Source organism: Eptesicus fuscus, chromosome 4, assembly GCF_027574615.1.
Source record: "Eptesicus fuscus isolate TK198812 chromosome 4, DD_ASM_mEF_20220401, whole genome shotgun sequence".
NCBI classification, from domain to species: Eukaryota; Metazoa; Chordata; class Mammalia; order Chiroptera; family Vespertilionidae; genus Eptesicus; species Eptesicus fuscus.
The window spans coordinates 8,000,243-8,021,485 of record NC_072476.1 but is presented as its reverse complement, the minus strand read 5'-3'; the positions used below and the strand labels follow the sequence as shown (position 1 = coordinate 8,021,485).

Here is a 21,243-nt window from a genome sequence, read left to right as displayed (position 1 = left end):
CACCTGCAGGGCTGCATTAATATTCTTAAAAAAAAAGAAAGTATGTTTTATCGATTTTTTTAGAGACAGAAACATCAGGAGAAAAACATCATCAACCGGCTGCCTCCTGCATATCCCCCACCGGGGATCGAACTCCCAACCCAGGCAAGTGCCCTGTGCAGGAATCAAACCGAGGACCTCTTGGTTCATGAATCGACCCACAACCACTGAACCACACCCGCCAGGCTGCATTAATATTCTTGTTTCCACCAAGAAAGAGTGTGATCTCCAGCAATAAAGTCTGAAGCTTAAATGGGAAAAACAACACCTACTCATACAGAACATTTTCATGTTGCCTGGCTCAGAGACTCAGGGAATCTCAGCTGTTGTCTGTGGCTGTTTTTGTCACAAGGGCCTTCTGCACCCTTGAGGTCTAGGCCTAAGAGGCTGAGCCTGCAGCCTCCTACAACTAGCAGTTACACACACTCCCCAACTATGAGCCTTATCTGATGCTGCTAGTAGAAGGGGTTAAGAGCCTCTGGTGGTTGAAGAAAATTTCACAAGCTCTCCTCTTGAAACCCTGGGCAATTATAAAACAAAACAGGGAAGTCCTACCCGACCCCTTCACCATTTCCCTACCCAGGAAGGAAGAACATCAAACAAGAGCTCTTTCCTCTGGACTCGGCCACCTCCCCAGACCCAGACACTACAGACACGGACAAGAAACGCCCCCTTAAATAGTTGTTTATTGGCAGTGGGCTGGAAAGGGCATTGGAGTTGGCATACACAGACAACACCACGCAACCAACGTCACAAGGGAGGCAGGAGTGCTGGGAAAGAGCAGCCTGGAGCCTGGGATGAGGCCTCTTCAAGAGTGAATGTGGGCGGGGGCGGGGCCTGGAGTGTTCACGGGCAGCCTTAGATCACCTCTGCTTAGTAGGCATGGTTAGAGATGAAGAGGGACTGGCTGGCTGCAGCCCCAGCCTGGCCGCTTGGGGTGTACTTTCCTTGGCAGGCGAGGCTGTTGGCCTAAGAGGGGAGAGGAGCCAGAGTAAGGTTTGTGTTCAGAATCCCATCCACCCCGGCCCTCTGCCCACCTCCTGCTCCATCCTCACCAGTGCTCGCTTGACGTATTCCTCCTGGGCAGCCTTCAGGTTCTCCTTCTTCCCACCCCAGGCCTTCAGAGCAGAGGCCTGCAGGGCTCGGCCATAGGAGAAGGTCAAGGCCCATGGCTTTTGCAGAGGGCACTTGTTGATTGCATTGAGGTTGATGGATGCCTCCTCCTCACTCTGACCTCCAGATAGGAAGGTGATCCCTGTAAAACAAAGGTGAAATGGGGAGAGGGGTTGTAGTCCGAGATCCAGGGGACTGGTAGGGATTCCTAGTAGCTGACCTGGAAATCAGACCAATAGGCATAAAGACTGTGGATACAGTTTGTCTACCTCCCAGAGGGCAAGATGAGAGTATGGGTCTCACCAGGGACAGCGGGGGGCACTGTGCGGCGCAGCGCAGTGACAGTTGCCATGGCAATCTCCTCGTTAGAAAATTTCTGGGTACAGGCATGGCCTGGGGTGACCATATTGGGCTTCAGCAAGGTGCCTTCCAGGTAGATGTGGTGGTCACTCAGAGCCTTGTAGACAGCAGCCAGCACCTAGAGTAGGGCAGGACCCAAGTGGGGTGGGGTGGAGTGGGGGGACAGGAGTCAGCCCCAAGGCCCACCACCCTGCCCAGGCAGGAAGCAACCTACCTTCTCAGTTACATACTGACAGCGCTTCAAGTCATGGTCCCCATCGGGGAGGATCTCAGGCTCCACGATGGGCACGATGCCGTTCTGTGGGGTGAGGGACAGAGTTGCTATGAGGCCCCTGGAGGCCTCTACTCTACCTGCAGCTCCTCCTCCAGCTCTCCACAACCACTGGCCAAGGTCTTAGCTCCATGAAGACAGAGACTCATGGCTTCAAAGCCCTCAGCTTTGCAGGGTGTAGGAGACAGGATCTCCTCAGATCAACCCACACAAGCCCTCCAGTGTCCCCCCAGGCTCAAGCCTGATGATTGGTGAGGATCCGGAACAGCTGCCTTGGGGGAGGAAGATATCCTGGCAGATGGGTGGCAGGCTAGCTGACACTCTGGAACGAAATGAGATGGGAGCTGGCCTGTTGGGGGTGTGCAGGCCCACCTGCTGGCAGATGCTGGCATAACGGGCCAGAACGTTGGCATTTTCCATGATGGCAAGGGCTGAGGGGGTGTGTTCCCCAATCTTCAGCACACAGCGCCACTTGGCAAAGTCAGCTCCGTCCTTCTTGTACTGGGCACAGCGCTCAGACAGCCCATCCAGCCCTGGAAAGGGGATGAGAAGTCAAAGCGTGGCAGAGGAGGGGGCAAGTGGCTCCCACTCATCCTGGGCACTTAGAGGGGCACCAACCCGGGTGGGTTGGTCGGCAAGGCAGGGAGCCACACAGTTCTCACCTTGGGTAGTAGTCTCGCCATTTGTTCCTGCCAGGGGTACCACGCCCTTGTCTACCTGTTGGGCAGGACAATATAAGGCAAGTGAGCAATCTCTACTTCCTCCTCTAGAGCCCTCCTCTGCCCCACCTTCACCTAATCTCAGTGTATCTCCTGGTCTGCAAGTGTCTTCACTTAGTGACAGTGCCTGCGCCTCTGAGGCAGGATACATGGGGTTATTATTTGACAGACAGCCTGGGAACCTCCGAGTTCCTAACTCTGTGAGCAAAACACGCCACTGCCTTGAGCTTCTGGTTTTCATCCGTATAATGGGTAATGCCTTGCTCTTAGAACCTCAAGGCTTAAAAATACCAAGCCGGGCAGTTTCCAGCTTTCCTTACATCTGGTCTGGGGTAGACTCCACCCAAGTCTCCAGGCTCCCGGTCCAGTGTTCACCCCTCCAGTCAATTACTTTGGATTTCTCTTCCCCGGACTCATTTCAGATCTCCCATTCTGAGGCCCAGCCTCCTCACCTTGATGCCCACAACACCACCCTTGGATTTGATAACTTGGGGGAAGGGACGCCCATCATCGGCCTTCTGATAGAGCGTCTCATGGAAGAGGATGACGCCCCCAATGCAGGGATTCACTCGGTCATCGGCCGTCAGCAGCAGCTGGCGGTAGAAGCGCCGGTTCTCCTCGGTGTTCTCAGTGCCGATGGACTGCAGCCGCTTGGCAATGCTCCCTGGAAAGCAATAGCCCATGGTCATGGGGGGTCAGCCTGTCACCCCCAAGCCTGGGCCCTCCTCCCACTGTGTCCTGATCGCACCAGTGGACTCATCTGCAGCCAGGATGCCCTTGCCCGGAGCCACAATGCGGTGAGCAATGTCACTCAGCTCCTTCTTTTGCTCTGTGGTCAGCGCTGGGTATTGGTAGGGCATGGTGCCAGTCAGTGCCTGGGCAGAGGAGACAGATGGGGGAGCAGGGGTTAGCTGGGTCTTCCAGTGGTCTCCCAATGAGCAGAGCCCCTCGCCAGAGCAAAGTTCCCTACCTCCCCTTCCCCACACCCAGCGGGTCTTGGGGTACTTCCCCAGCTCTCCCCTACACCCGACTTCCCTGTACTAGACCTGCCTCCTGTACCTTTCCTAACTCCCTGTGTTGCTGGGTGTTGCCCAGCTGAGGGTGGGGTTGCATACTGGCATCTGGGGCAAAGGAATAGGCCAGAGCCATGGACAGATGGCTCGTGTAGTAGCTGGACCCTTCTGGCTTGCGCTTTGCCATGGGGTCACCTTGCCTAGAAGCAAAATCGAACCGCAGTGTTTTAGAATTTAGAGGTTGTGCATAAGGCCGAGGGCCCGACCCCCTCCTGTGAAAGGACCCAGAGAAAGGAAAGGTCTGTATTCAAGTCACTCAGCAACCCCAGGGGCAGATCTGAGATCAGAGCCCAGATCTGACCGCCACGGGGTGTTCCTTCCGATCCATCCGAGATCCCAGCGCTGGGACAGGCACCAAGGCCTCAAGGACATCCCAAGGTCAGGCTTCTCCCCCCAGGGTGGGGGTGGGGGGGCATTCGGAAAAGGGTATTGAGAAGGGTGGAGGAGGGAATCAGGAGGCCAGGAAAGGGCGGCAGAGGAAGCCCGGGCCGAGGCGGAGGAAAGGGAGAGTTTTGCCGATCTCACTGCTCATGCAGGGTAAGCGCGTGGAGAGGCAAGCGCCCCACCCCTGCCCCTGAAAAAGGCTCCCGTCTGCTCGCCGGGCTGCAGCTGTTCCAGGCTCAGAATCAAGGTCACCCGATAAGAAAAGATAGGGAAGGCGTTAATAGGGCAAGAGGTGCTGCCAGGGGCTGCCCCTCCTCGCCAGGGGCGCCTGTCTCCCGGGCAGGGCCCACCGCCCGCCTTAGGGAACCCTGACGCCGTCTACGACCCGGCCCCTAACCCTCGCTGCCTCTTGGGCCCCCTGCAGAGGCAAAGGGGCCATAAGCCTTTGCACTAGGGGTCCGGGCAAGAAAAGGGAGGGGGAATGGCCCTTCATCTGGCCTGCTTCCTCCCCCGCCATGACTCAGCGCGCGGAGCCGCCGCATTGCGCAGTAACCGGGCGAGCGCCACGGAGAGGGCTGGGAGCCGGGGCTGGGGGCTGGCGGGTGCGGTGGTGGTGATGGAGGAGATGCCAGGACCCGGGGCGGCGGGCTCCGCCGGACCCCAGGCCCCCTCTCCGTGCTCTCAGGCCTTCGCACGTGGCGAGGCGCGCTCACCTGGCACAGGAGGGCCGGGTTTGGCGGGGCGGCGGCGGCGGGCGGCGGGCGGGCGGGCAGAAGGAGCGAACGCGGAGGCCGTCACTACCGGCGGGTTCTGCGGCGCATTCCAAGAGGAACGCCGTCTGCTTAGCTCCCGAGTGGGCGGCACCGGAGGGAGCGGGCGGTGCCGGCCTTATAAGGGCACCGCTCCACCCTCCGCGCGGTTCGTTCCCTTTGCCGGGGCGGCAGGCGCCCGGGCGGCCAATGGCAGGCGAGTGACTGTGGCAGCGGCCGCCCCAAAGGCAAAGCCCAGGGGCGGCTCTCGGGCGGCGACGCGGCAGCGAGAGCACGACCCCTCCCCCCTCCTCCTCGGACGTGACTCGGGCCACATCCCGCGGTCCCGTCCCTCCCTCCCCCTTTCCTCCCGCCTGGCGCGCCCCGGGCGCCGTGACTCAGCTGGTTTGGGGCACCGGGGGGATGTGGCTGGGGGTGGGGGTGGCGGGGCGCGGGTGGAGGAGCCCGAGAAGCCCGGAGCTCCGCTTCCCTCCCAGGCCCGGCCCAGCCCCAGCTTCCGGCCTGCGCGGGGCACGGGCGGCACACCGTCACCGAGTCCCCAGCTCAGGCGGGGTCTGGCGGCCACGCCTGCCCGATGGCTCCGAGGCAGCGGGCCGCCCCTCCCGGTGTCGCTGGCCCGAGTGTAAGCGGCAGCGGCGGCGGAAAGGGTGGCAAGCGGACGCGAGGAGGCAGCGGGCTGCCAGGGGGCGAGGCGAGGAGGCAGCGGTTCTGGGCGACACGCCCCATGGTGCACGCAGGCTCCCGAGGCCGCGGGGCCAGCCTCGCCCTCACGCCGGCCAGCGCCGGCGCCGACCCGCCCGAAGCCCCGGGCACCGCGCCAAGCAGGACCACGAGCACAGGGGCCGGCTGCACTCCGGCCCACGCAAGTCTGAGCCCCTGCGACACTTGTCCCGCGGACTGACGTCAGAATAAAATCTGTCCCACGCGATCGGCCTCCCAGATACATTCCGCGCCCCCATCCTAGGTCTTCCCTAATTCGGACGCCTCCAGCCCTCCCCCACCCCAGCTCCTTCCTGCTGGCGCCCACCTGGAGGAGGCCGGAGAAGCGGGCAGAGCCTGGTCAGCAGCGAGTGAGCCAGGCGGCATGGGGCTGGGTTATAAAGCAGCTCCTGCCCTCCCCCGCCCATGTCCCCAACCTTCTCCAATGACCCCTGCCCTTTCCTCCCCACGGGCAGGGACCTATATTTAGGGAAACCTGAAGCTCCTGACATTCAGGCCAGCGTGGGGCCCCAAGTGTGAGAAGCGGGGAGTGAGCTGTGGGCCTGCCCTATTTTAAGGCCGTGGGGAGGGCCCCTGCCCACTCACCCTACTTCAGAGGAAATTTCTTCCTTGGAAATCCGGACTCAGGCCCTCAAAGGGGAAATAAATCTTTGGGCAGGGATCTGTGGGGAAGAGGGGAAAGGGGACTCAGATCATGTGGCCTTCCCTGCCTCCTCCTCTGACCCCTCTCCCCCCGCTGGGCTCCGATGGGAGCTGCTAGGATTCTCTGGAGCCCATTTCTTTAGAGGGTGTGCAGGTGCAGGTGCTATCCCCACACCCCAAAATAACCAAGAGCCCATGGACTGAGCATGCTGGGGTACCCTGTATCCTGATACTTAGGTCCAAGTTCCACCCATGGTTAGCATGCGTTTACTGGGGAGGGAAAGAGGAGGGTGGGGCACCTGCCAGGGCACCAGCCCCTCTTTCCGTTGTCCCTGCGAAGGAACTGCAGTCTAGCCGGCCAGTGGCTCCCCAAGTCTTGCTCTGTTGAGAGCCAAGTTCTCCACTGCTGGTTCCCAGGCCAGTGAGCCAGGCAGTCCATCCGTGGTTCCAGTGGCCTGAGGCCCCTCAGGGAAGAGGGCATGTGGGCCCTGGGGGCTGGCCACTCCCCAAAGGGCAGGGACTTGGGTCCTCATCGGAGCTTGATCTCAAAGCAGAGGCAGTTGAGGCTCTGGCAGTCAGGAAGTTGGCACGCACAGGCACAGTCGCAGAGTGGGCAGCAACGAGGGCAGCGAGGGGCCCAACCCTGAGGGAGAGGAGGAAGGGGTGAAGGAGGCGGGCAGGAGCAAGGGGACCAGAGCCTGCGGCTGTCTCCCTCTCAGGGGAGAAGGAAGCAGAGGCCTGGGAAGTCCACTTGCCCAGTGGAACAGAGTACCATCCACCATTCCTGGGGACGAACCAAATCCGTGCTGTTGAGAAATCAGCAAGGAGGCAATGTTCCAAACAACTGAGTTCAGGAGCTGGAAGAAATTATTCGGGGGGTTCTCTCTCTCTCCCCATTTTATAGGCGAGGAGACTGAGGACCAGAGAGCTACTGGCCTGGTCCCATGCTAGAATTCCGGTGTCCCAATGTTCAGCTCAGTGATGGTTCTACTACATTTTTGTGGCCCAGTGCAATTGAGTCAGTAGACAGGGAAAGCACACGCGCATTTTCTGTCCATGATGGAAATGACTTGTTGCTTTTGTGGATTTCTTCCCTGGCATGAGACCAAACTGCAGGATCTCATTCATCGTTTCTGAGCACCTACTCTGTGCAAGGCACAGACTGCATTCATGAATGAGTTTTAAAATCTAGTGTTCTTTAATAATGGTAATTTGCATATTTGAAATTTTTAATGTCTCAAAAAGTTATATCTCCTAATCATCAGAACCTTGAGTAGGGGAGCCTCTTTACAAAAGAGGAAATGGAGGCTCCGAGAGTGGAGTGGTTGCCCAAAGGAATACATCTAGGGAATGCTGCTGGGATACACCTGCCTGCCTGCTTCCTGTCCTTAGATCCCCCCAGACCCACTGCCTCCCAGGGTCGGGAATATCAGCTTCTCTCTGGGTTTGCAAGGACAGGGACTGTCACCTCCTGTCTCCGTGGAGCTGGCACGGGGACTCACGCTCACGATGACTGGGATGAATGGGTAAACCAAAGCACATGCTTTCTCCCTCTGTAGGCAAAGGAGAAGAGCTTCCCAGTTCCCAGGGAAACAGAAGGTCTGTCTCTAGGGGAATAGGAACAGCATGTCCTAGAGACAGCAAGGGAGGACAGCCGACTCCTCTCCTGTCCTGGGGCAGAGAGGATCTGAGACTGCTTCGGGCACTGAGTGGAGTCAGGCCAAGTGGCTGGGGTAGGACACGCACAGGTTGTGTGACAGAAATTGGCATCTTGAGTCCTAAGGCAGAGCTAGTGACAGTCACAGTTGCACCGATCAGACACTGGGCCAAGCCAGGAATAGGAGAATGACCTTTTGAACAGCTGAGGTTTTGGGGTGCGGTGCCGGATGGCTGGTACTATCAGGTATCACTAGGGGCGCCTGTGAGAAGGGACCTCGTGTCTCCAGGCAGAGGGGGCTGAATTGGGCTGGAGCTACTGCCACTAGAATTGGCTCCCAAGGAGGAGGCTAGAAGTGTCCGGTGGAAGGGACAGAGAGCAAAGTGGTTTCGCCGTGTGTGGTGAGGGTGTGGTTTGGGGTGTATCTGGGGAGTCCCAGTCTAGGGATGAAGTCAGCTCTGGGATTTTGGAGGACCACACTGTCATTCTGTGCACAAAATTGGTGGCGAGAGAGGCTCCCCTGTCCGCATTTCAGGGAAGAGGGTATTAAAAGCATTTCTGGCTCTGTCCATTGGGTCTAGTCATTAAAAACTGGCTAATGCATTTCTCGGCTCTCACAGGCAGCCAGGTGGCTTCTGGAAAGAATCTGCTGTTTAAGTACATTAAACAAGAGCCCCACAGACTGTTAACCCTGTGTTTCTCTAGGCTCCGAGTTTGTCACTATTTCATTTGTTTTGATGTAGAGAAGGCCAGCCACCTTTACTGGTTAGAGCCCAGGCTCAGCCTTGAGTCTAGTTCAGGCCCAGGCTTGGCTAATTCATGTTTTGAGCCTCAGCTTCCTCGTCTCCGAGCCCACTTCTTAAGATCATCGTGAGGAATCGGTGGAAAGAACGAAGCACAACGCCTGATGCTCAGTGAGCACCCAGTAAAGGGAGCTGTTCTTGTCACAGCAGCTCTGTACCCTGGTAGGTGGGGCAGGATCATGCGAGAACTTGTTAAAAATTCACAAACTCTGCCCAGCTGGTGTTGCTCAGTGGTTGAGCGTTGACCTATGAACCAGGAGATCATAGTTCGATTCCCAGTCACAGGGCACATACCCAGGTTGTGGGCTCAATCCCAAGTTGGGAGCATGCAGGAGGCAGCCGATCAATGAGTTTCTCTCATCATTGATATTTCTATCTCTCTCCCTCTCCCTTCCTCTCTAAGTCAATAAAATATGTATTTTTTTTTAAAGTCACAAACTCCAATCAATCCAATCCTAGACCTTTCTGATGCCTGCTTCTGATCACAGACAGGGCTGAGAACCAGCCCCTGCATGCGTCACCGTTTCTCACACTCTGTTTAGCTGCCTACTTACTTCTCTCTGGCCTTCACCAGAATGAAGCCCTGTGAGGGCTGGGACCATGTCTACCCTGTTTCCACTGAGCCCTTAGGGCCCAGCTCAGGGCCTCAACAATGACTCCATAAATCTTTGGTTAAGTGAATAAATAATGAATGAATTAGACACTTGGTAACAGAAATCTAGGTTTCTGTCCTGGCTCAGTCACTCAAGCTTCTGTAAGCTGCAGTTTCAACAGCTGTGATGTAGGCGAGAACTTGGTAATATTTGTGATTGTTACTGTTCCTAAGGAAACGGAAGAACCGAGACTTCAATGCACCAACTACAGTCAGTCCAAGTTATGAATCTGCTCCGTCTTCTAGCCTCACTCGTCCCTCCTAAGGAAGGTCACCTCTTCAAAGGCAGGAGCTTTATTGTCTAAATCTCTGAGCCGCAAATAATTATTGCCTGGAAGGTGGTCAGTTACACAAATGCCAAAATGGCCTGTCCCCTGCAAGCCAGGCTTCGCCCTGAGGACTCTCACTCACTATGGAACAACTTGCTATGCAAGACTCTACTGTGGGAGATTGGAGAACTGGCTAAACTTCCCTAGGCCAATTTTCCCCTGCAAAGGGGGGATACAAATACTTACCTGCCTACGTGCACGGGCACAGATAGGTGACCGAGGTGTGACGTTAGTTAAAAAGGGTACTTTGCCCGGCCGGTGTGGTTCAGTGGTTGAGCGTTGACCTATGAACTAGGAAGTCACAGTTCAATTCCGGTCAGGGCACATGCCAGGGTTGCAGGCTGGGTCCCCAGTGGGGGGCATGCAGGAGGCAGCCAATAAATGATTCTCTCTCAACATTGATGTTTCTATATCTCTCTCCCTCTCCCTTCCTCTCTGAAATCAATTAAAAAATATATTTTTAAAAAAGAGTAAGTAGCAGTTGTGATGATATATGTGTTATGACCCATTTTTACCAAATAATAGCAAAATACAGCAGTGATAATACTGTATGTTAGTACTATATATGAGGGTCATATACAAAACAGCAACCTTGGTTAGAGAGCTGGTTTATAAAGTACCTTATATTTTCTATGTGTTTTGACATGCACACTTTATAATCAATGCTTTTTGTGATCAGAAGAAAAATATATGCAGTTTTATAAAATACCCAGCTCCCAGTGTTGTTGAGAAAATAATAATGGAACGTAGTATTCACTCAATGAACAGGATGAGCTCTGTGAGAGGATGTTTTTTCTTTCCATTACCATTTTCAGAGGTGACTGTATGCTCTACATGTTACACACATCACCTTTCTCCAGCTGATACCCTGCTTTCCTTTTTCCAAGCAGGTTTCATCACTAGAAATGATCTGATATGTTGTTTATGTTGTTTTTGGCTGTTTCCACCCGACCCAGTACTGGAATTGTGCTGAATAATAAATGTTGAACAACAACAACAAAAATCAGTGTACCGATGGTGCCTAGATCCAGCTCAGGGGGTGAGGGGTCAGTGTGAGAACTCACAGCTTCGGTGGGCTGGGGGCAGCAGGCATCCAGGTAGTGAGCTGGGCTAGGCAGAGGGAAGTCGCAGGCTTCTGCACAGGTCCAGCAACAGTCCTGGGGCCTGGAGGCGCCTTGCTTCCTGCAGGGGGAGCTGCAATCGGTGCAGCAGCCTTGGGCCTAGGAAATGGCAGGGCTCAGGATCTGGCCCAGGAGGCAGGGAGGGACAGCCAAGATACAGTTTTGGGGAGAGGGGCAGGAGAAGGTTCGGCAGGAGACAGCAGAGGAGGAACTCTGGTCCCAGGGAAGGGATAGGTGGGGGGACCATGTGGCGAAGGAGTCTCCGAGTAAGGGCCTGCAGACGAGGGCACAGGTTAACCGGGTTCCTCTTCCACAGCCCACCCTGCAGCCCCCACGAGGCTCCTCACCAGCAGGCAGTGCCTAGTCAGCAGCACTAGGCCTAGCAGCAACAAATAGACGCCCACAGCGATGAAGACGATGGCGGGGATGGGGAGCAGCAGGGAAGGACTGCCGACGGGAGCCGGGGTGGGATTCCAAGGGCTAGAGGAGGCCTGGATGAGTACAGGAGGAAGGGGTGACAAGGAGGTAGGAGAGGCTGCAGGGACACAGAAATACCAGGAGGGACACGGAGGTGGCCGGGAACGGGGGAGGAACAGCCACCAGATGGTGGGGTGAGTCGATAGGACACACATTCTTGTCCCCCAAACCTCCTTTTCCCCTGTCGTCCCCATTTCAGCACCACACGGGGCTTGTTGGTCATTCTAGACTTCGCCAAGACTGACTGAACTCCCTTTCAGAAGGTCTCCCCTGATGGACCTGCTGTCCCGGATCCTTTACCAGCCCTCAGCCAACATTACTGCCCGTAGCTGTCCTCCAGGCTGCCATGTTGCCCCTCCCACAGCAGTTGTCCCGGTGTGTGGGTGTGTTCCATCCTCCTTACCATCCATTCACGGCCCTCAGTGACCGAGTCCAAACTTATCTGAGACAAAAGCCCGGGTCTAGCCCCATCCACCCCGCCTTCCCTCTCTACTCTCCAGCCGTACTTAAGTCCCAGCAGTCCCCCAAAGCCCTGTCCTCTCTCACCCCCGGGTCTCTACCCCTACTGTTCCCTCCGCCGGCGATGCCTTTTCTCCGTGGTTACTCGGCAAACTTCATGTTGCCCTCCAGGGGAAGCCCCCCTCCCTGGCATTCTTGCTCAGAGCTCTGGTCCTGAGCTGGAAGGGTTTATGTAGAGTAGAGAGCCTCCTCTCCAGTCCGGCCAGAAGGCCGGCAACGTCTGGAGGAGTTTGGGGCGCTGAGGGGGTCAGGGGCCTGGGACTCACGTCCATGGGGCAGGACAGCGCGTCGGCTCAGGAGCTGCAAAGGAGAGAGCGTCCCCCTCAGAGGCCGAGCGGGGCCACGGGACTGGGTGCCCACTCCCTTCCTCCCGCTTCCCGTTCGGGAAACAGGCCCAGCGATGGCCCCGGTCCGCACAGTGGAGATGGGACCCCGGGATTCGGGGCGGCACGTCCCTCGCAGGCCCCACCCCGACCCAGGCCACACCCCTCTGCTGTCCCCACACCCCAGGCCCCTCCATCCACCACCGGCTTCACCTGCACCCTCGGCGCCGCGGACCGTTCACGGGTTCCGCGCCGCGATGGGTACAATGGGCCGCGGGGCCCGCACAGTCCACAAACCTCCCGGGCTTCCTACTGTTGCCATGGAAACAGCGCGCTGCTTCTACGGCGGCTGCCGAGACCCAAACTTTCTTCTTCCCGCTTCGCTTCTGCCGCTGATTTTCTGAGGTTAGCAGCTTTTTTTTTAATTGATGAGAGAGAGAGAGAGAGAGAGAGAGAGAGAGAGAGAGAGAGAGAGAGAGAGAGAGAGAGAGAGAGAGAGAGAGAGAGAGAGAGAGAGAGAGAGAGAGAGAGAGACAGAGAGAGAGAGAGATTTCTTGTTCCATTTATTATTTATTGTTTGGTTCTTGCCTGCGCCCTGACCTCCAGGACACATCCCCTTCATATTTCATATGCTGGGTCCCCTCGGCTACAACACCAACTTGCTGTGTGACTTTGGTCAAGTCGCTGGGCCTCGCCGAGTCCATTTCCTCCTCTGTACAAGGGGAGCCACCTACCTCACAGGGACACTGTAAAATCAAAGCTACTTGTTCATTGTCTGGAATTACTCTCAATACTTTTTCAACCGGACCCCACCGTCTTTATCGACAGTCCCCTAATTGAAGACTTCACAATCTGCTCAGGTGGCGTGGCTCAGGGGTTGAGCATCGACCTATGAACCAGGAGGTCACAGTTCGATTCCCTGTAGGGGCACAGGCCCGGGGTTGCAGGCTCGATCCCCAGTGTGGGGCGTGCAGGAGGCAGCCGATCCATGATTCTCTCTCATCATTGATGTTTCTGTCTCTCTCCCTCTCCCTTCCTCTCTGAAATCAATAAAAGTATATGGTTTTTTTTTAAAAAAAAGACTTCATAATCTGATTTCTTGAACCGTCACATCATTGTCAAAGTGATTTCCTTCCACCGCAGCAGATCTTGTTCCTTTTCTATTTTTAAACCTGGGAAGGCTCCCGACTGACTCCAGGATAAAGCCCAAATGCTTTTGCTGACTGTCAACCCCTTCCAGGCTGGGTCCTGCCGTCTCTGGCTGACTCATTCTCAAGCACACGCCACTGGGACAAGCACTGCGCTGGGCTCTGGGCCTCCAGCCGCGGGGAGGCAGACAACTCCCTCCCCTTGTGTTGCTTACATCCCTCCTCCTGGGGGAGGGGGGGGGGTCAGATAATATGGAAACAAATAAGACTGTTTTGTGCCCCATCAGTTCCTTCAAGGTTCCATCATAGGGTCTGTCAGGGTTCCTGAGCCCGTGCTCAGGGTCTCACAGCTCCACGCCTTTGCAGATGCTGTTCCCTCTGCTAGAACCGCACCCTCCGCGTTCCCCTTCTGCTGAACTCCGTCTTCGTCCTTCAAGCCTCAGTTCAATTTTGCCCCAGGGAGGTCTTCCTGCCAACCTCAGCAGAGGTGGCCGCTTTGGGCACCATATACCTGCCTATCACTTTACCACAAGGTATTTGAGTCCTCCACCCCGGTGCCTGGCTCCCCAGTTACACTGTGAGTACCTGGGTCTGATTTGTCTCCGTGTCCCAAGCCCTAGCACTTGGCCTGGTCTTGGGGGTCTCCAGTGAAAATGCCTGATTCTGTGAATGAATGGAATCCAACTGTATCCACCCACGAAGTGTTGTTACCCAGCTGCCCTAGTTCCGTGGCCGTCAGGGAGCCGAGGCACGCAGACCTCCTGCTGTCATCCCTGACCTTTTCGGTTCTACGCCCAGGCTTGCCATTTCCCCTGAAAGCATGTTGCCAAATGCCTGCTTGTGCCCATGTTCTCCATCCAGGTGCACCTCATCCCAGCTGCTGCCCCTGGGGCTTGCCTACACCATGAGGCAGCCACAGAAATTGCCAGGGTTCCTGGCCCTCAGCCCCAAATCTCATCTTCAACCACATGAGGTGCTCCTTGATGCCACCCTGAGCCCCTTAGAAGGGGCTTCAAGCTCAGAAAACTGGAGTCTAGCTGTCCCAACGTCATCATCATTGATTCTAAGGCAGAGTCAGATTGCCTTCTTTTAAAATATCCTTTATAATAAAAGCTTAATATGCAAATCCACCGAACAGTGGAACAACCGGTCGCTATGACACGCACTGACCACCAGGGGGCAGACGCTCAATGCAGGAGCTGCCTCCAGCCCGCAGGCCCCAGGCCAGCCAAGGCAGGTGCCAGCGGGGGGGGGGGGGGGGGGGCCCCCAATCACCCTGCCAGTTGACCCACAGAGGGAGGCGATCAGCAGCAGTGGCGGCAGGGTGATGGGTGGGGGGAGAGCAGCACTGGCTGGCGAGCAGGCCAGCGCCGGCCCCCGACCGCCCCACTGGAGCAGGCAGCACTAGCCTGGCCAAGGCAGGTGCCAGCCGGGGACCCCCGATCACCCCCACAGATTGGCCCTGATCGCCGGCCAGGCCTAGGGACCCTACCCATGCATGAATTTCGTGCATCAAGCCTCTAGTATATATATATGTGTGTGTGTGTGTGTGTGTGTGTGTGCAATTTTTTAAAAAATATATTTTATTGATTTTTTACAGAGAGGAAGAGAGAGGGATAGAGAGTTAGAAACATCGATCAGCTGCCTCTTGCACACCCCCTACTGGGGATGTGCCCGCAACCAACGTACATGCCCTTGACCGGAATCGAACCTGGGACCCTTGAGTCCGCAGGCCGATGCTCTATCCACTGAGCCAAACCGGTTTCGGCGTGCATTTTTAATTGGTTTCAGAGAGGAAGGGAGAGGGAGAAAGAGATAGAATCATCAATGATGAGAGAGAATCATTGATTGGCTGTCCCCTGCATGCCCCACACTTGGGGACTGAGCCTGCAATCCAAGCATATGCCCTGACCTGAAATCGAACCGTGATCTCTTGGTTCATAGGCCGACGCTCAACCACTGAGCCATGCGGGCCTGGCCAGGTTGCCTTCTGGAGGCTGTCTTCTGGTCGGCCCCCACCTTCTTTGCAGAATCCCGAGGCCCAAGTCGAGGCCAGCCCCAGAAAGGCCTCAGGTGACACATGCTCCCTTCTCCTCTTCAGCTCCTGCCAACCCAGAGACGTGAGCCTTGGCAGGGCCTCCGGACACTTGTACGGCCCGCAGTGGCCGGGCTCACGCTGACGGTATTCTGTTCCTACCATGGGCTCATCCATTATGCAGGAGGGTGGACGGTGCCAAGCCAATAGGAGGAGTGATGTGGGCACCCCACTCTGCCAGGGCTCCACTCTTCCCACATCACACCATTTGCTGGCGGCCAGAAGACACTGGCCTCACAATAGCTGGCTAACCATGTGTTCTCCCTGTACCTACCGTGCAAAGCTGGAGCTGTCAGCTCTCAGCACGGGGGGCTTTGCCTGCCCCTGGGAAAGAGGAGGGGTGAGTGGGAGACCCCAGACGCAAAGGAAGCCAGCGAGGAAAGAAGCCTTGGCAGGCCTGGGCTTGGTTGTGCGAAGGGTACCCGGCAGCTCTGATTGGATCTCACACTTCCAGCCCCTCTGTGGGCCTCAGACAGCATTGCCTCCCCTCTGTGGGCCTCAGACAGCATTGCCTCCCCTCTGTGGGCCTCAGACAGCATTGCCTCCCCTCTGTGGGCCTCAGACAGCATTGCCTCCCCTCTGTGGGCCTCAGACAGCATTGCCTCCTGGAGTTGAAGAGGAGGTTCAGCAGCCTCCTCATTATGAAAACGAAAGCCCTGTGCTTAGGAAATGACCCTGTGGGAATAAGAAGCTGAGCTGAGCTGAGCTGAGCAAGCGGCAGCACAGGCCTCTCCACAGACTTGATTTTATTTAATCCTGACAGCACACCCGAGTGGCAGACACCTTTTTTTTTCTTTTTTTTTTTTTCATTTTCTGGATGGAAAAGCATTCTGACCCAGTTGAGACGGGATTTTAAAAGTGGGAAGATGTAGATTTGAATTCTAGTTCTGCCACTACGCATCTGTGTGACATTGGGCAAGTCCACGGAGGTCACTAGCCACGGAGGTCACTAAGCCTCAGTCTTCCTCAGCAGGGATTACATGGAGGCTGCCAGGCCTCATTGTGGCCATGAAGGAAAGGTGGGCAGAATATCTGGCATAGAACAAGGGCTCGTTTAAAAATATAATGATAACAACTCTTTTTAAAAATATTTTTTTATTGATTTCAGAGAGGAAAGGAGAGGGAGAGAGAGAGAGAAACATTAATGGTGAGAGAGAATCATTGATTGGCTGCCTCCTGCACGCACCCCACTGGGATCGAGCCTGCAACCTGGGCATGTGCCCTGACCACAAATGGATCTGTGACCTCCTGGTTCGTAGGTCGATGCTCAACCACTGAGCCACGCTGGCCTGGCACAATGACAACTCTTTTTTTTTTTTTTAATATATTTTATCGATTTTTTTACAGAGAGGAAGGGAGAGAGATAGAGAGTTAGAAATATCGATGAGAGAGAAACATCGACCAGCTGCCTTCTGCACACTCCCTACCGGGGATGTGCCCGCAACCAAGGTACATGCCCTTGACCGGAATGGAACCTGGGACCCCTCAGTACGCAGGCCGACGCTCTATCCACTGAGCCAAACCGGTTTCGGCAACAATGACAGTTCTTAACATCACCCTCAGTCATCCCAGCAGCCGGATGTGGAGGTATTGCTCTTGCCCCATTTTGTAGGTGAGAACCCCAGGCGCAGAGGCGTTAAATCACGTGCACACGTTCTCCGGGCCAGCGGGTGGCGGCGGTGGTGTTTGAGCCCGGGCGGTGGGGCCGTGTGTGTGCACAGCGGAGGCTCAGAGAGGTCTGACGCTTGACCAAGGCCACACAATCAATGAGACAAAAAACGGGCCTGGACACGTAGTTTTCTGACTCCAGCTGACCTGCTGTGCCCCTCAGCTTGTCCGTGGTGCAGCCAAAGGGTGGCGCGGCACCGACCCGGGGCCGGTCCAGTAAAGCAGTAAATAATAAATGTGCCGGCGCGGCCCAGGACGCTCCCCAGAGCCCGGGCAACTGGACCCTTCGCTGGGTATCAGGTGGGAAACAGGTCACTCGGACTGCTGGTTGTTACTTATTCACAGCCTGCGATGTCACTCCTCACACCTCAGAGAGGATGGAGCAGGCAGCCTGCGGCGGAGGAGCCTGAAGCGGCAGCAGACGGTGAGCCTGGGCCCAGGCGGGTGGTGTGGCGGGGCCGTGAGCAGGTCTGTGCGGACAGGACAGCGTGGGGGTCAGAGCCCCGCCCGGGAGCGGCCGCGCGGGAAGGTGGGCCTCCGCCAGGCGAGCGGCACCAGCATGGCCCGGGGCGGTGAGGGCCACCCACGCTGCCCCCTGAGGGTGCTGCCTTCGGAAGCAGGTGGCTGCACCCCTGGGCCCTCCCCCGGGGGTGCTGGGACTCGCCTGGACCGCCCAGATCAGGGGTCGCGGTGTGTGGCGTGCACACCGTCTTGGGTTTATTTGAGGGGAACTCGGAGCCGCAGGCCGCACACATGCACACGAGGAAGTGGCTCTTGCCCAGCACCTCCGCCTGTTCCGGGAGGAGGCCGCGGCGCTGCCAGGAGCCTCCGCACCTCTCCGTCCAGGCGGATCTCGCCTGTCCTTTCAGAGCGAGCCGGCCTCCAGCTCAGATCGGAGCAGGCGATAGCATCGAGCTGGGATGTTAGAGCAGTTTTTTCACCTCATTGATGTTTTGTTGCGGTCTGTTTAGAACGAGTGATAATGGCTTTCTAGTTTCTATAGTGATAAAGGTTTCCTTTTAAGTACATGGATAAGCCCCGGCTGGTGTGGCTCAGTGGATAGAGCGACTGCCTGCGGACTGAAGGGTCCCGGGTTTGATTCCGGTCGGGGGCACAGGCCCGGGTTGTGGGCTTGATTCCCAGTGGGGGGCGTGCAGGAGGCAGCCAATCAATGATCCTCTCATCATTGATGTTTCTATCTCCCTCTCCCTTCCTCTCTTAAATAATAAAAAAAAAAGTACATGCTTGAAAGCAAGTACAATCCCAGCTCTGCCATGTACTACCTGTGTGACTGGGCATCACACAGCCTCTCTGTGCCTCAACTCCCTCACCTGTAAAGGGAAGTAATAATGGCATCTCCCCCTTACCTAGTGAGGTTACATTAGTTCATATACGTAAAGGGCGTTGATGTATGACTGACATTAGTAAGTGCTGTATAAATGTTCGTTATTATTAGGTCAAACAGGGAAGAAAACCACAACACACAGAAAACACTAGGATCTCAGGGGGTCTCTGCATTCCCAGTCCACTTATCAGCCATTTCCACCCGCAATCATTCATGTGACCTCTCGGCCTTGGCTTATTCATCTGTAGAATGGGATTAACACAATCTCATTGGATGTTGGGATGGTGTGTAAAAGCTCAGAAAATGAGTTGTTATGATGTCTCTAATGCATTCTCAACAGGGGTAATAACATTGCCCCCAAGGGGGCAAAAATTGGAGGGCAAAAAAAAAAATCTTACTTTTTTATATTAAAGCACAGATATGCAGCATATCTGTTATCAGAATTTCACAAAGAGTGGCGATTAGGAAACAAAATATCTAAAACAGGCTCCTTAGGAGAGCACTAATGAAAAAAAGCTGAGAAACCAAGGTTTTCCCAACTTGGGTCATTACTCACAATGGTTTGTGAAATTGGCATCCCGGGGCATGGCCAGAATTTGGGGAGATTAAACCGATGCAGAAAATGCCACAGTGCCCTGCACAGGACCAATGAGCAGGGGAGGGAGTTTGGGTTCAGTTCGCGTGTGTGTGCACGTGCTGAGTCAAGAAGTAAAACGTGCCCTGGCTGGTGTGGCTCAGTGGATAGAGCATCAGCCTGTGGACTGAAGGGTCCCGGGTTCGATTCCCGGTCAAGGGCACATGCCCGGGTTGTGGGCTCGATCCCCAGTGGGGGGCGTGCAGGAGGCAGCCAATCAGTGATTCTCTCTCATCGTGGCTGTTTCTCTCCCTCTCCCTCTCCCTTCCTCTCTGAAATCAATAAAAAAAAATATAATATATATATATATATAAAAAAAAGAAGTAAAACGTATCTCTTGGTGGTTACTGTTAAAAAAGTTAAAGGCCAGTGCTCTAAGCAACTTCCTTTTTCTCCCCGATCCTTTATCTCTTAGACAAGCCATGCAGCCCTGGACTGTTAGAAGAAATTACTAACGAAGGAAGGACACGTAGGAGAGTCCAGATTCTAATGACACTGGGGCCTGACCTTCACCAGCTCCTGGCCCAGGACCCTTCCCTTTCTCGTTCTCTCTTCCAGGGTAAGCTACAGGCCAGAGGAGCATGGCTGTCCCTCAGCACCAGAGGGGCAATGTCTCCCACTTGCTGCTCTTCACCCCTTCCTCTGCTTCCCCCCGTCTTCCTCTCCTCTCTTCTCCCAACTCAGAAGGCAGCAGTCATGTTGACCCAGAGTCCTAGCTCTGCGGCTTACGATGCAGCCGGGGGCAAGTCATTTCACTTCCCTGAGCCTCAGTTTTCTCAGCTTTAAAATGGGGAGAGTATTTGTAAGATTGTAATGATCCTTAAATGAGAGAAACTCACCCAGCCCGAGTGGCTCAGTGGTTAAGCATCCACCTATGAACCAGGGGTCACGGTTCAATTCCCGGTCAGGGCACATGCCAGGTTCCGGGCTCAATCCCCAGTAGGGGGCGTGCAGGAGGGAGCTTGGTCAATGATTCTCTCTCATTATTGATGTTTCTATCTCTCTCTCTTCCTCTCCGAAATCAGTAAAAAATATTATTTTTTAAAAATGAGAGAATGTCTGCAAAGCATATTAGTATTTCAGTGCCTTGTGTACTGCAAGTGCTCATAATAATAGTAGCTAACAGACCTGTGCAAAGTAGTTTATACACACTATTTTTTGAAAATATATTTTTATTGATTTCAGAGAGAAGGGAGAGAGAAACATCAATGATGAGAGAGAACCATTGATTGACTGCCTCCTGCACGCCCCCTACTGGGGATCGAGCCCGAAACCCCGGGCATGTGCCCTTGACTGGAATTGAACCTGGGACCCTTCAGTCCCCAGGCTGACGCTCTATCCACTAAGCCAAACCGCCTAGGGCTTTATACACTATTTCTATTTAATCCTCGCAGTGAGCCTGCACAGGAGCTGGGAAGATAACTCCAGACCGACGCCAGACCATGCCTGGTTTCAAACCTCAGTTTAAGCACTACCCATAGTTCTTTGTGACTGCATTGACTCCCTCTCAGAAAGCTCTCCTCATAATCCCACATAATGACTTTTGCTTACATCATATTGGCCAGACCTCTAACTGCAAAGGAAGCTGGGAAATATAGTTTGTTTTTTTTTAAATAGGCACATTTATTCCCCAACAAAATAAGAAAGACGATGAGAATGGATACTTGTTAGGCAACCAGGGGCCTCATCTTCAACAATCTTATTTTAACCTTTAATTTTCAGAAGACTATCCAGAAAAAGAAAAATGGAATAGCTAAGGAAGCAAGAACTATTAACAGAAATGAGCTATGAAAATGTGACTGATATGTCCAAATTACATTCAATGGTGTTTTGTTTCTTTTTATTTAAATGTTCAGACCCTATAGAAAAATGAATTTATGAGTGTTCTATATCTGCTTAACATTATAGAGACTAATACGTTCTCTATGTATTGGTGGAACGGGGGGAAAAAAACCTACCTCATTCACTTCCTGATAGTTTAACCGAAATAAGGTACCAAACCTCTCCATGCCTCTGTTTTCTCATCTGTAAAATGGGCACAATAATAATCCTTACCCTCAATGCTGTTTTGAGGAAATGACAATGTCTGGCCCCCTAGAGCAGTGTCTGGCCCCTAGTAAATGTTACATAGGTAGCATTTAGGGAGCTGGTATTTTTACTTTCCCAGCTTCACAGGAAGAATTGAGGCTCACAGAGATGGGCCCACCAACATTCCGGGAAAGGAAGAACCTATGTTTGTTTACCATTTTTAAAATTCTAGCTTCATTTAAATAAAGCGCACAAATTATAAGAGTCTGCCCTACCCGGTTTGGCTCAGTGGATGGAGTGTCAGCCTGCGGACTGAAGGGTCCCAGGTTCGATTCCGGTCAAGGGCACATGCC

At 54.7% G+C, this 21,243-nt stretch overlaps 2 protein-coding genes across 4 annotated transcripts; both read right to left on the bottom strand.

The window, feature by feature from the left end:
• Window positions 1–707: 707 nt before the first annotated feature.
• ALDOA (aldolase, fructose-bisphosphate A) lies at window positions 708–5,817 on the bottom strand. Of its 3 annotated transcripts, XM_008152859.3 has the most exons (10): window positions 4,673–4,823; window positions 3,562–3,715; window positions 3,251–3,377; window positions 2,955–3,166; window positions 2,446–2,500; window positions 2,156–2,316; window positions 1,727–1,810; window positions 1,456–1,630; window positions 1,095–1,294; window positions 708–1,008 (listed from the first exon to the last, which is right to left on the bottom strand). In XM_008152859.3, the coding sequence occupies exons 2-10, from the start codon at window positions 3,700–3,702 to the stop codon at window positions 913–915; spliced, it is 1,251 nt and encodes a 416-aa protein (XP_008151081.1). In that variant the 5' UTR covers window positions 3,703–3,715; window positions 4,673–4,823; the 3' UTR covers window positions 708–912. The 3 variants fall into 3 exon arrangements, with proteins under 3 accessions (XP_008151081.1, XP_027983341.1, XP_008151083.1); XM_028127540.2 differs by lacking the exons at window positions 3,562–3,715; window positions 4,673–4,823 and adding an exon at window positions 5,757–5,817; XM_008152861.3 differs by lacking the exon at window positions 3,562–3,715 and having other exon boundaries at window positions 4,673–4,817.
• Window positions 5,818–6,039: 222 nt separating this feature from the next.
• On the bottom strand, window positions 6,040–12,223 carry LOC114226832 (keratin-associated protein 10-2). The gene is made up of 6 exons (XM_028127542.2): window positions 12,186–12,223; window positions 11,916–11,949; window positions 11,001–11,144; window positions 10,597–10,752; window positions 6,391–6,734; window positions 6,040–6,111 (listed from the first exon to the last, which is right to left on the bottom strand). Exons 2-5 carry the CDS (start codon window positions 11,919–11,921, stop codon window positions 6,621–6,623), a joined length of 420 nt encoding a protein of 139 aa, XP_027983343.1. The 5' UTR covers window positions 11,922–11,949; window positions 12,186–12,223; the 3' UTR covers window positions 6,040–6,111; window positions 6,391–6,620.
• Between the last annotated feature and the right edge of the window lie 9,020 nt (window positions 12,224–21,243).